We start from the raw sequence: 14,656 nt of genomic DNA, 5'->3' as shown, positions 1-14,656 counted from the left end.
GGACACCCACTGTTGCTAGAGAACTGGAGAACTGGTGTGGAAAAGTGACGTGCATTTGGTATGTCAGAAGGGGTGTCCAAAAAAAGACAACACACTAGTCCAAACTGAGATGTGCTGTAAGTGTAAAATATACACTGGATTTTGAGGACCTAGTATGAATAGAGAATATAAAATATTTCGTTAATAATTTTTTTGAATCAGTTACTCATTGAAATGGTATTTTAGATATATTGGGTTAAATAAAACATACTATTATTAAAAAAATCAGATATATTACAATTAATTTCATCTATTTCTTTTTACTTTTAAAAAAGATACATATGTGGCTGGCATTATATATCTGTTTGGCATCTCAGCTGAAAACCTTATCGCTTTATCAATCCTGCTTTATTCATTGCTTAAAAGCCTTGGTTGCCACTGATTAGGGCATTTCTTGATTAGCTTGGGATCAATCTTTCAGAAATTCTTTATGGGATGATGGGGTTACTTCATAACTCTTTAAAAGAGCTCCTGATGAAATATGTGAAAATGTCATATTCCATTGAGAAGCAAACCTGTCTGCCAGTAACAGTTCTAGCTCTGGAGTGGAGACAGGAGTGGGGACTAAAGGACTTGGGCCTAAGGGGTTGGGAGGTGTGACCTACCCTAATGAGCTCCCTTGCGTCTGCATCATTCAAGATACCAGCTGTAGAAAGGCATCGCCTCAGGAGCCACAAGTAGGGAGGGTCCTGTTAAGGCTCTTGCAGTGTAGTAGGCCCTGGTCTTTCCTCTTGGAACCCAGTGTTCTTCTCTCCTTCACAGACAGCGAAGGCCTGAGGAATGAGGGGCATCCAGATACTGATGCTGTGAATGCAGCTCCTGCTCAACCCCAATCCCAGTTGTTTCCCTCCTGATTGAATCTCAGGGACACAGCAGGGAATAATAGTAGGTCCCAGGGCCAGCCATTAAGAAGAGAGGCCTAGGACCAAGGAAGGTCCTGAGGACCCTTGGGTAGATCAATGTGCTCACCAGACTGAGAAAACTTGAAGGCTCAAAGAGGGGGATGTCACTGCCTCACCTAGAGCCTCTGTGGCTCTTGGGAGCCCTCTTGCCTGGCTCAGAGAGGGTTGCTGGAGGTCAAAGGACTTAAAGGTTCAGCCCTGGCTGAACTGGTGAGAACCGGCATTCCCTGTTGACTACATGAGGTAAACTCTAGGGGCTGAACTAGAGGACGTGTTCTCTAGAACTGAATGCACTTATTATTCATTTGTGCTATTTAACAATTCCCTGAAGCAGAAAAATCTGCTACCTGACAAGGCTTCCAATGTCTCATGTCTAAGATTTTTCACAAATTGCCATAGGTGGTAAAGCTGTGACCCGGAAGAGATAAGGGACTTAACCAATGTCACACAGCTTCTTAGAGGCAGTGGGGGGCGATGTGGCGGGAGTGAGAATCTTGGCCTCAGGTTCCTTACCTAAAATCGTCAGGAGTGTGTCCAGAACCCAGAAGCTCATGCTAGCATGTCCAGCATCTCTGGTTACTTCCTGAGCAAAGGGCAGTTGATGACATTAGCAGAACCAAGGCACAAAGCGGGTCATGCTTTGTTTTAACCTTGAACCTTTAGTCCCATGTATAAATTCTGAGTGTTACCCTCCTGAGCACTCCACACTGCAGAATGAATTTAATTTCAGTCACGAGGGATTCTTTTTCTTAAGAAATAAATTTAATTCAAGGTGGTTAGTGAGTGTAAGGTATGCGATGCCTTCATGGAAGTTAAAAGAATCAGTTACAAAAGAAGCAGTGTGTACAGTCTCGGAGACCTGAAGGTACAGTGGGCTCCATATCTTACAAAGTACAAAAAATTATTTCATATACAAAGAAAAATACAAATAATGTGCAAAAACCATTTTCACAGGTGGCAATTTATAAAATGAAAATGATAGAAAAGTCCTTCATTCTTCTTATCCCACAATTTCTTTTATTAGTATAGTTCTATTTCCTAGTGTGTAGATAATTTTAAATTTGAAAATCTGATTTATTTTTAATCTACAAAGGCAAAGTAGTTTTTTTATTTTTTAAAAAGGGAATCATTTCATTACTGAAATCTTAGGAATGAATCAGTTTAGTTAATTTTATATTAAATTATAAGCAGATTATCTGAAAAACAAGGATATAGAAATCATATATACATATTTTTGAAATATTAGTTTGGTATTTAACATATTAACATTTCAAAACAAATGTAACGATCTAGCGACCTAGGACTCCAGTTGGCATCAGTGGCTGTAGCAGGGATGCTATTTCTGTTTACCATGAGCAAACAGCATTCCTTGGATATTAAGCTGAACAAACACAAGGTTATCAAAAGTAAAGAAAATCTAAAAACAGTTCTTACTTTTCGTGTGCAGAAGTGTCTGAGTATCCAATCATGCCACAGTGTGACTGCACTCTACACAGCCCTTGTCACAGGTATAAATAGCTGGCCTCTATCTTCCCAACATCTTCACGTCATTAGGAGTTCAGTGCAAGTGTTTGTTTTGTGGGTTAGTGCATTCAGGTTTTTGCAGGTTATTTTGTGTAAGAAGCTGTCAGGGAGCAGAAGAAAACATAGGAACACAAGTCCCTGGATCCTTAGAGCACCTGTGGTCAGTTTTGGAAGCAGTATTTTCCTGCATTGGCCTGGTCATTGTTGCATCACTCCCTGGACAATCTTTCTCCATCAGGACAATCCTGTGTGCTCCCTCTTTGCCTGCCACTGAGCAGTGATGTCTCTTGCTGTGAACCTCAATGGCAAAGCAGGGACCATGGAAGCACCTTTTGGCAGCACCAGAGAACTGAGCATCTCAAAGGTCAGGCAGTAAGAGTAGGTGTCTCTGATGGGAAACCTGTTCTATGTAGAATGTAAGATGATCTTGAAGAGTTTTGATTTTTGCTTGTTAAAAAGCTCTCCAAGGAAATTATGACCTTGGAGAATAAAAAGGATCTAGGTTTCATGAAGAACGACCTAAGTAGGTGGTAGCCATTTTGCCCAGGGGACAGATGACAGTTGGCTCAGGAGGCATTCTTCTGATCCCTAACCACTAAGACCCTGTTAGAACAATTTAGTGCAAGATACAGGGAGTGCCTGGGGCTCTTGACCAGACCTGTGTGACACACCCATTCAGGTTAGGTAGACATAGCAACTGCTACAAGAAGGGACTGGGTAAGACTGGGCAGGAAAACCTCCGGCCCTGGATGACTTGTCATCAGCTTCTCAAGGATGCATGCTCTTTTTCTTTCTGGCAGCATGAATTCCTCTACCTTTTCTGCTTGGATTGACCACAGCCTTCAGGCATCAGAGATACAGCTCTGGATCCTGTCCATCCACTGCTGGGCACTCTGTCCATCCTGGGCACAGAAGTTATACACACGTTTGCTGGTCTTGAGCTACAAAACCAAATGACAGAGAACCAGAGATGAAGGGCAGGGCTATTTTGTGGCTCTGGGCAAGTGGCAAATCAATCCCTGTAAACTTCCTTTTCCATACTGCCCCAGAACCTCTGTATTTTCTCTCTCTCCACTACTGTACTGTCACTACCTTATAGTTACTCTATTTTTCTAGTCCCCAAAGTTACAGGGGATGTTAATAGAAGGATACTGGCATGAAAGGAGACACACCAGGAAAGCTGTACTTTGCATTCTTCCTGTGGGGCCTTCTTTGACTAAGGAGGAATGGTCAGGAATGGGTGGAGCCTCTGGCCTCTCCCATGCACTGCACTAATGCAGTAAAAGTGAGGACGATCCTTTGCTCCAAGGGGAAGCTTGAGATTCATTCACACTGTTAAGTTGGTTATTGTGTCCCTGTCTTGGCTTGAGTGTCCCCCCAAGACTTGACCCCCCCTGTGACAGTGTTAAGAGGGTAGGAAATCTTATTATGATAATTGAAAGGTGGGGCCTTGAAGAGGTGATTAGATTGTAGGACCATGACGTAGTGAATGGACTAAAAATGGTGGTCAGGGGCATGGTTTGGAGGGCTTTATAAGGAGAGTGAATGAGGAGGTTAGTCTCTCTGCTCTGCCATTTTCTGCCATGTGAAACCCCTGAGTCACTGTTGCTACCACCAAGACCCTCACCAGATGTGTTCCCTGGACTTTGGACTTCCCAGCCTCCCAAACTGTAAGCAATAAATTTCATTTTCTTACAAATCACCCAGTTCCAGGTATTCTGTTATAAGCAACAGAAACAGACTAATACAGTCCCCTTTCTTCAGCTGGGGCCAAACTGGAATCTCAGAATCAGGGCAATGCCTCATGGCCTGTGCAGGGCCCTAGAGTATGATCCCTGCTCTTTACCGAGTCCTTCTTGACTCCAGGGACTAGGTAAGTCTCTTTCTATCATGTGGCTCATAAAATGCCCCAAAGCCCACCTAAGTATTGCTGAAGATGTTAGGGCATACAGTTATCATATGTGACCAAGGACAATCTTTTGTGGATGATCAAGTGGGAAGAACACTGGATACAGAGGGAAGTAGCATCTGTTCTTGAAAGTAGGAGGTGACTGAAATAAGTAATAACATTTAAAAAGGAGGCCTTCTGCTTCCATATGTCATTGGACTCCTTTTGCACACAGCAGTATGCAGCTTTTCTGAGATATACAGACAACTATGGGAGATCAGGCTTGGGGATCAAGAGTGCTGAGTTCAAGTTCTGGAGTAATTCCCATAAGCCAGGGGGTTTGCTACCCATCTGCAGTCACTACCAATTGCTCTGAAGGCCCTATAATTTTTGAAGGCAAATGGAATTGTGTGCAGGCAGAATCAGGAAAAGAGAAATAAGATCAACTTACATCAAAGAAAGCCTTGTCACTTGTGTGCTTTGGGGCTCCCATGCTGGGGCCAGCAGGAATGACCATTTCTACTTCAGCCAGGTCAATTTGGCCCTTACAGCTTGTGTCCTCACCTGAGTCATAGTATCGCAGCTGAAACCAAAAGGATACAGATGGGATATAAGACATACAGAAAGGGAAAACAGCATTGCTTTTCAGACTGTACTTCAATACTTTCCTCTGTATGTTGCTTATACACACTAAACTATGCCTACAAGAATACATAAAAAATTAATAACACTCATTGCCTCTAGGAAGGAGAACTAGGTGGCTGGGAGAAAGGAATGGGAAAAAGAATAATGTACTTTTTTGAAATTTGAAGAAATAAATGTATTATCTATTAAAAAATAAAGTGTGTTAACTAACAGCTGTAAAAATATGTATGTACATATAACATACAAAAAAGGGACAGAAATTGATAAGAAAAAGATAAACCATCTAGTAGAAAAATGGTCAAAGGATCTCAACAGGCAAGTCACAGAAGAAATACAAATATCCTATAAACATTTGAAAAGATGATCAACCTCACTGATCAAAGAAAAGTAAATGAAATCAATGAGATTTCACTTTTCACTTAGATTGAGAAATATTAAAAATGGCTGATAATATCCTATAAGGCACTAGGGTAATCTCAAATACTGTTAGTAGGAATACAGTTTGCTAGAACCTTTTTGGAGAACAATCTGGTACTATCAACTAAAATTTAAAATGTTTTATGCCTATTGATACATCCTTCCCACTTCTAGAAATTTATCCTACAGAAACATCCGCAAGCTTGTAAAGATACACGGTAGAAAGAGGTTTCCTTCAGCACTGTTTTCATCAGCTAAACATTGGAAAAGACACACTTGCCTTTCAATGGAGTATTAGTTAATTAAACGATGATACATCAATAAAATAGAATACTATACAGCTTTTCAAAAAGAATAAGGAAGATCTCTTTATGAACTGGTAGGAAAATTATTCAAGATATATTGCTTAAAAAGTTGCCAAATAGCATGTAGATATAAAATATTTTGAAGAACACAATAAATACCTTAACATTTAACTGCACAGGGGACTTTTATGTCTTTATGAAATGTTTAAATTTGGTATAATAAAAATGTATTACTTTTGGAATAAGAAAAAAATGGAAAACTACTTTTAAAAATAAAAGAGATTGCTGGTGAAAAAGCCTTATTGGTCTATAGTCTGTGGATTTCACTCTCCAGAGTACATGGCAGGAATGTGTCTGGGCTTCCGTCACTATGGTTCTGGCCTCAGACTTTTCTGTCTCTCCTCTCAGGCATAGTATAAGTATGGCTAAATGGAAAAACCATATACCTTTCGTGTTAAAGAAATCCAAAAGATTGGTAAAAATGCAAATGTAATTTGATGTAAATTACAGAAAAATCATGACATTCTCTTATGTTATAGTTAGTGGTTGAATGGAATTTTTCTACGCAGTGTAGGCTCTATGACTTCAGAGACATTGTTATTTTAAAGTACAGTCCCCTAGAAGGGCTTCCATTTGAATATTTGAAAATAAATTCTCTATAGTCTCCCACAAAGACTGTATAATCTTTATGAAGTCTCTTGAGCAGAGGAAAAGGTGACCCAAAATACTGTCTTCATTTGGAAGGAGTCTTGTAGATGCAGGTCCAACCAGAGTACTGTATAGGGGTAACAGCTCAGGTCTTTCCTAACAGACTCCATTTTATAGATGAATGTATTGAGAATTAAAATGTGTAACCCTCAGCCTCATGGCTGATCTGTCAGTTCCAAGGTGGAGTGAGGCCTGCAGTCAGAACGCAGGAGACCACACAATTCTCACTAGTGAAGGGTGCAGAGGGGCTGGAGATCTGGGTAGGAATCACTCTCCTTTGAGATTACTGGAGCAAATACTATGACGCTAAGGACCGTGGGGGTTGCTACAGCAATAGCTAAGAACATAACAATGGGCCAAAGATTTCCTGACATGATCAGCAAGGTCCAGTCTAGTACCTGCCCCCTGTGAATCATACTATGACGCTAAGGACCGTGGGGGTTGCTACAGCAATAGCTAAGAACATAACAATGGGCAAAAGATTTCCTGACATGATCAGCAAGGTCCAGTCTAGTACCTGCCCCCTGTGAATTCCAGGTTTTGGTGGGCACATCCCCTTCTGCCTGTTTTGGGTCCCTCCTCTCCCTGTTGCCACCATCTTTGAGGGATAAAGTACAGTCTTTAGAGACCAGCACAGTGATGGGCTCAGAGATGATATTCAAGGAATGTTTGTTGAAAAAATTAATGCCCTCAGTTTTGAATGGATGCCTTCTGCTGCAAGGATGAAAGTAACCTGTATTCTGGGGAGTGCTCACAGGCACAGATTTATATGTGCATGTGTATGTATGCAACAGGCTGAAAACCTCAGGTGCTCCCTGACCTGGGTTTTAAGAGCAAACATTTGGAGATATCTGAGCATTTAAAAAAAAGTTCCATTGCTCTTAATGTTCTGGGCTCAACTGTCACTGTCTCTACCACATGCACCAACCAGAAGCTATTTTGGAGCTTCCCTCAGAAGGCTACTGCCCTCACTCAGGGACGTCTGGGGTCTTGGAGGAGCCCACAGGCTGCATATGAGAGGCTCTAGGAGAGCAGTCTGTACGTGAGGAATATACCTGTCTGCTGAGATCCACATAAGAGCCAGGGACCAAGACTATCCTAGACAGAGAAACTTCTTTTAGCTTTAACAGTACTACCTGATGTTTTGTTACATCCAAAACAAACCAGCGAGGCTTCCAACCTTTCAGCAAAGCTCCTCTTTTGTAAAGTGTTCCCTCAAAGGACCTAGAAGAAATGACAAGACAGTTAATTTTGATTTTCATTTAAAAAATGCTGTATAGGGGATGTCTGTTGTTTTTGTTTGTCAAGTCTCTATTTCCCCCAGATGATCCAAAAAAGGCCAATCAGAATTCTCCCTGGAATTTTCCTACTAGACCTTTGGGGAAAGATTGCCTCTTTCTGCTGGGATTACCACATTTGTGAGGTTTGGAACTATCAGTAGCCATCTTTTGTGCCATGCTGGGAATGATACAACACAAGGGGAAAGTAGAGCCAGGAAACAAACAGAACCAGAAGATACTGTGTGGGAAACTAGCATGCCCTTGGCCGTCCTAGTTTATGCGAGCAGATTCCTTTTTGCTTCAGCAAGCATGAGCTGGATTTCTGATGTTTGCCAACTGAAAAAATGCTGACTAACACATCTTCCCTCAAAAGCTCTGGCAGACATGAGATAATAACAATCAGGACTCAACCACAAATAACTACAGCCTCTTGGCATTACTGTTAGTTGTAATTTTGATTTTTTCCTCTTCAAAGAAGCATCTAAAGTATTAAAAAAAAAGACAGGAAAGACTTAAAGAAAATCCCTTTCAAGTTTACAAAAGTAATTTTTTTTACAAAAACCGTAGTGCACAGGCCTAGCTTGGGGAGGCCTGTGGCTTAGCCTCAGGCAGCTTGGGGAGTCTTCTAAGCATAGCCAGCAGGGCCCAGCGTGTCACCTGTTCTCATCGTTCTTGGATGTGTACTGGCCATAGAGCGTGGCTGCTCTTCGGTCCACTCCATTGGATGGGGAGATGCTGGCACTCTGCCCCTCCCCCAGGCTGCTGTCTGGGAGATGCAGCAGAGACCTCTTCTGATAGGAAGGTAGATTGGTAGATACAATTCCTGGGGACCCAGATGGGTGTCTTTGAGACTGAAAACGACAGAACAGGAGCTAGGAAAACTTTACAGAAACTTTAAGCAACTGGCACGATAATTTCATTTATAAAAACTTATCTCAGGAAAAAAACTGGACTAATGAGCAAAGATGTATGTACAAAGGTGTTTATTCTAAAGTAGTTTATAATAGTAAAAAAACTGGAAACGACCTAAATGTCCATTATTAGGGGACTGGTAAAAAAAAAATTACAGTATTTCCATATAATGGAATTCTAGACAGCCATCAAAAATGATACTGATTTATATACAGTGACAAATTGAAGGACATATATGCCAACGTCAAGTAGAAAAGAAAGCAGATTTAAAAAATAGTATGTATAGTAAGTCCCTTTTACATGTGGGTTTAGAAAGATAAAACAAGTTTGATAGCATAGTGGTTTATTTCTAGGTTACAAATTATGAGTGGTTTTCACCTTCTATTTTATAACTATCTGTGTATTAACTTATCTAAACAATAAATATACCTTACTTTCATGACCAGAAAAAAAAAAGAAGAAACTATTTTAGTTTTCTGAGGAAAAAAGCATTAAGGCACCACCACTTGTGCTGTCTGATAACAGCTCCTGAATTGCCATTTGAAGGCAAGAGACAGAGCCTGGAGGGTCCCTTTGTACGACAGAGGTTTTCTTTTATACTCCCTTCTCCTTGACCTCTCTGTGATGTCTGATCCTGCTGACCTTCCCTTCCTGGAATGCTCCTCAGAACACTCATCTGTCCTAACTTCCCTTCTGTTGCATTTGTAGCCAATGTGATGTAGGTGCGAATGGTGGCTCTACCAGTTGCTAGCTGTGTGATATCTCTGTGCCTGTCCCCTCACATCATGTATGAGATGGGACACCACTTCCTCACTGTGGATTAAGTAGGATGTGAAGGTATGTACAGCACTAAGGATAGCCCCTTGTGCATATTACGTGCTTGATAAATGTTTCTTAAACTGGAAGCAGGAAATAGGGTGTGAGAAGCCAAAAACAGAGTTTTGGTTTTAAAATATTTTTATGATAAATGTTTCTTAAATCACAAACAGAAAAGGGAGTGTGAGCAACAGAAAGTAGCATATTTTGTCATTTAAAAAAATTTTTTTTCTCTCTCTGCTTATTTCCCTGGAGCAAAAATGGTCTTGGCATTGCGCTCTTTCCTCATGTGGTAGAAGACAGCTGAAGCCACAGAAGCACTGAGATAGAAAGGAACCCAGTAATTTCCCCTAGATTTGGGGCCCTAAAACATAAGTATTATGTCACTGTGGTAAAATGAGACACTAGGGAAATATTCAGTCATTTGGAACTTTGTTCCCTGGACCCCCAGGGCATGACCCTTCCTTTCTACTCTTCCCTCTGGCCATAAGCCCACGTAGGACTTTTTACCTGTGGCAGTGGGCCCCACCTGACCTAGCACCCTCATAAAGCTTAGAAGTAGCTCCTCAAGGGGCTTTGCAAACTCACACGGTCTGCTCTTGGCTCTTCTTTAAGGTCCACGGATACCCTTTCCCACAGCTGCTGCCACTTCTCAGCGGTTTGGTTCAATTTATGCTCCAATTTTTCAATTTCCTGCAAAGAAATGAAAAGGAATTTTCCAAAAGATCAGTATTTCATGGAAATCAGGATGTTCCCCAGAGCACACTTTTTCTGTGCTGGGCCCAGATGGCAGCAGAAGAAAGCGGTACACATGGGCCTCAGAGGCCTCCCAAGCCAGGAGTAGTGGTGGGAGCTCTAGCTGGTATGGCACTGTGGCCAAGATGACTTATCAGGACCTATTACCGACCTTTTTATACAGAATGGCTTAAATAGTAAGAGATGAAATATGTGTCCCCAAACACCTTCACCCTTGGGAAGCCCATAGGAAATCTGATGGGCAAAGCAAAAGAGCAAGCACTGGGTCCGTGTCCCAACACTAATAGATGAGGCAGATGAGAAGTCTGTCCATGACAGAGGAACCCCTCAACTCTAATGACTCAAACCAGATATGGAAAGAACGAATCAAGAAATGCCCAGAGAAACGGACTTCCCTTCTGACAGGGCAGCTGGAGATCAGGGCTGCTGCCTCTGTGACAGTACAAAGCACACTCTACCTCTGGTTTTCTGACTCTTCAGAAACTCTCTGGCCCATATGCTTAAAACCTTTTCTCAGGGTGGCTACTGCCAGGACGAGAAATTTTTGCTCCAGAATATTCCCTGCAGAGAAGATGGCTGGCGGTATTCCCATTAGGCCATCAGCTACCCACACTTCTGACCAGAGGAAGTAAAGCACCCACAAAAGCCATAGCCCAGGACTGACTCAGGCTGCTCAGGCAGCTAAAACAGCTGGCAAACTGCCGGAAGGAGTAAACTGTTCCATTTACGTGACTGCTTCCTTGAAACGCTAGAAACTAACTTTCATTGAGACTCTTTACCAGTAGTTAAGCCCAATCCCCCAATGATGCTGGGAGCAAATCTGGTTTCTCCATATTCCAGGAGTACTAACTATAATGCTAGTCCAGAGTGAGGATAACCCTGTTCAGAAGTCTGTAAACCAGTGTTAGCTTAGCCTGGTTCCTGAGGCCTCATGTGCCTCCAGGGTCTGTGGTGCCCCCAAGTGTGTGTCTGTACACGGTTGACTTACGCTGAAAAGGCTGGTGAGAGCATCAGGCTGAGTGCAGCTGACATCGTCGTAGCATGGCCACACTGTTCTCCTCTGGCTGTGGGGCCCAGCTCCTCTGACCAGGTCCGAGTCTTCGGAGGGGAAGTGCTTGGGGGTCAGCATCATCCAGTCATAGGAAGGCCCTGTGGACAGGGTCTCCTCTACATAGTAATCCCATTTCTTGAGGCTGGACACATTTACGTTAGGCTTCAGGGCCTGTTTAGAGAAAACTCTGAAATATAGTTTCATCTTGACCCTAAGGTACCCCAAGCTTATTGACAGGCAAGCCCCTAACATTTGCAGGGTCCAGGACAAGAGTATGAATGGAGGTTCAAATACCACATGTCTAGATACTTACAAGTTACACATCAAGGTAAACTATTAAATAAAACATGTTCCTATCCTCCTACCTTGACAAACATAACTTCCTAATGACCTGGAAGGCCAGGTTCAAATAGAGAATTCTTGGACTCCTCAGAATTTTATACTAGGAAGTGGTGGCAGTGGGGGAGCTGGCCCTAGCTCCCAGTCCATGGCCTAACCTCCTTCTCCGACCTCGGCTCTGTCCTAAATTCTGAGGGTCTCGCATGAATGAATGTCTGTGTGTACTCCAGCCCACAAAGCCAAACGCTGTCCACTCCCTGCCAAACAGCTACTTCTTGCCATCCTTTGGGCCTAGGGGTACATGCATTAGCTTGGGAGACATGTGGAGAAGTAGCCTGGTGAACAGCTTGAATCTGGGCATGGAATTTAGAGGTACGCAGAGCATGGGTTAGATGAAGGAGGGGCATCTAAGCACGTGCCCCTGGTTTCCTGTACTCCTCACCTCATGAGGAAGGTGCGGCAGAAGGAAGGCCAGACCGGGGTCCTAATGCATGGGGCCAGGGTAGGGCCTCTCCTGCCCCTAAGTAAGGGTGGTAATGCTCATCAAACCAGTCTGCTCAACCCCAGAGCTTATGTCATGTAGATGTGCACAGCAGAGCATGGCTGCCCCTGAGAGATGACATCCTTCTTGGGCTGGGCTCCAAACATCCCTGCTTCCTATAGCAGTCCTTCCAAGGCTTTGGTATAAAGTCTTTTCTAAAGTACGAGTGTACTTCAAAAAGTTTATGGAAAGATTTGTATTATCTTTTAATTCTATTTTTCCATGAACTTTTTGAAGCACACATTTATTTTTGATTTTTCGGCTTAGACCACCTGTTGAAATTTTGTTTTGTTAGTTCTTTCTTCCTAGGGAAAATTGCCTTGCTTTGATTTTCTTGAAGTTATCCATCCCTTCTACGTTTTGGGGGCCAGCTCCTAATTTTTGTAGCAAGAATTTGGTGAATGGTCACATTTCCATCACTACCAAAACTCATAGTGTCTCAGACTTTTAAATAGTTTTTGGTATGAAACTTAGTTGAATGTTTATAAAAAGATTAAGCAGCTTATATAAACAGTACTAAAACTAAGAAAAACTTTAACACAAAATACTCAGAAAATGAAGCATAAATGATTTCTTACTATACCTCTATTTCTACTGGTGAATATAAATAGTTAAAGAAAATGGGACTCCTCTTGTGCATTCTATCAATACACTCCCAAATACAAATTCCTTTCTTGGCATGCTTGTCTCCTTTATCATCAAATAAAGTTCCTGTAAATCAAAACAATCCAATAAAAACAAAAGTTAAATAAATTAACATTTTGCTTAAAGTATGATGCATATAGCAGATGAAAAAGTGGAATATTTCTTATGGCTCTAAAAACAGCAACATATGTACAGAAATCTTAGAAAATAATTGTGATGCTAAAGACAGGAACAAACTTCACAAGCTATATGAAAACAAATCAGAATGGAAGGGGAACGTCTGGTAAGGTTTTCCTAAGCAGTTAGGATAGTATGACTCTCTTCCACACCCCATCCTGCATCTGTACCTAGATTCACAGAGGTCCATGCCAGAAGACATTCTACACATTTTTTTTTTCAAGAGAAAATGGAAGGACTTAAGAGTTGATTTGATGAAATTCAGTTAAAAACATAATTTTATGTTTCTTTTTTAAGTTGTTGGCTGTTTATTATAAAGCCATTTAAAGTGATCTCTTGTTTAGCCGTTTATATATACTGCAAGTCATGGTCACAGAGACTCTGGATGACTCAAGGGCATGGCCTACATTCTTGGGTGACTTAAAAACAAAAGCAGAACTTAGGGGGGCACTTCAGGGATTTTCTGGTACTACCTTTGTACCTTTCAAACAGTCAATCTATTAATCACATGATCCTGCTTTGGTTTCAATAGGGAGGAAGATGTGTCAGAGTGAGGCAGGAAGTGTTTCTTTAAAAGGCCAGGAAGGGTGTCTCTGTTAGCAACGCTGTCTTGCTTTGGCTGAAATTACTTAGTCAAAATTCAACAAGCATTTTAGTAGTTTATCAGAAAAGAATGTCTCAAGCTCAAGGCTGTATGAAATTCTATGATATGTGGGGCTCTCAAGACTAATTAATGTTTTCTTCTCTACTTTTTAACTTTTTGACTCCAGTGAGTGGTTCTTAACATTGGTCTCACATCAAGAAAACCAAGGGCTTAAAAAAATCCCAATGCCCAGGTCTCGCCTTAGACCAATTAAATCAGAATCTCTGGGGATGGGCCGCAGATATTAGTCATTTAAAAAGTTTTCCAAGTGACTCCAATGTCCAAAGTTGAGACTGCTCTAGGGATTGGAGAGGATTTTTAAAGTCACCTCATTTATTGCTCCACTTGGGGCCTTGAGGCATGAATTACATTGAAGGGCTGTGTAGTACTCAGCCCTGGCTGCCACAGGCTCTGAGCACCTTCGTAGACAAGAGAATGAGTTGAAACCAGAAGAGAAGGTGCAACATCTGGCTCTCCATTCCTCAGGGCAGCACCCTCTCCCTGCCGGCCATAGTAACACCTGGTGATTGGAACCAAGTCCAGTGGACCTTTCTTACCTATATGGCTGGCTTAGGGCAACACATACATATACATAGGGAACACCTTAAATACAGTTCAAATCATCAGATTGCTAGTGTCAAATCCTATCAAATTACAGCCTTATAATCCAATATGTAATAACCAACACAAGAAGAGTTCATCATGTTTAGAATTTTCTTTTTTTTTTTTTCCTTTTTGTCTTTTTTACTGACTGGTAACGGGATCACAACCCTCGGTGTTGCGCCCGCACCGGGGACCGGCAACGAGATCGCAACCCTCGGTGTTGCGCTCGCACCGCGCTCAGCCAGTGAGCGGGAACCGGTCTCCACATGGGATCCGAACCCTCGGCAGGAGCGCCACCGCGCTCCCAAGCGGCGGACTCTCCAGTGCGCCACTGGGTCGGCCCATGTTTAGAATTTTCTGATGAAACCTTAGAAATTATGACTGATGAATTCCACTGTGGTTGAGATCCTTTACTCTCCAGTTCCTTTGTTTTTTGGCAGTTGGCCGGTATGGGGATCCCAACTC

General features: G+C 42.1%; 1 protein-coding gene across 1 annotated transcript in view; it reads right to left on the bottom strand.

Moving 5' to 3' along the window:
• Positions 1 to 1,681: 1,681 nt before the first annotated feature.
• The window catches only part of SBF2 (SET binding factor 2), a 64,732-nt gene continuing 51,757 nt past the window's right edge, over positions 1,682 to 14,656 (bottom strand). The window contains exons 10-17 of the mRNA XM_008576134.1: positions 13,304 to 13,364; positions 12,707 to 12,834; positions 11,181 to 11,414; positions 10,025 to 10,129; positions 8,366 to 8,559; positions 7,565 to 7,652; positions 4,805 to 4,936; positions 1,682 to 3,406 (exon numbers count right to left, since the gene is read on the bottom strand). Coding sequence (XP_008574356.1) covers positions 3,308 to 3,406; positions 4,805 to 4,936; positions 7,565 to 7,652; positions 8,366 to 8,559; positions 10,025 to 10,129; positions 11,181 to 11,414; positions 12,707 to 12,834; positions 13,304 to 13,364 — 1,041 coding nt within the window. The 3' untranslated portion in view covers positions 1,682 to 3,307. The remainder of the gene's footprint in view (positions 3,407 to 4,804; positions 4,937 to 7,564; positions 7,653 to 8,365; positions 8,560 to 10,024; positions 10,130 to 11,180; positions 11,415 to 12,706; positions 12,835 to 13,303; positions 13,365 to 14,656) is intronic.

Source organism: Galeopterus variegatus, unplaced genomic scaffold, assembly GCF_000696425.1.
Source record: "Galeopterus variegatus unplaced genomic scaffold, G_variegatus-3.0.2 Scaffold1297, whole genome shotgun sequence".
NCBI lineage: Eukaryota > Metazoa > Chordata > Mammalia > Dermoptera > Cynocephalidae > Galeopterus > Galeopterus variegatus.
The sequence above is the reverse complement of the archived record's forward strand: the minus strand, read 5'-3'. Positions and strand labels throughout refer to the sequence as shown.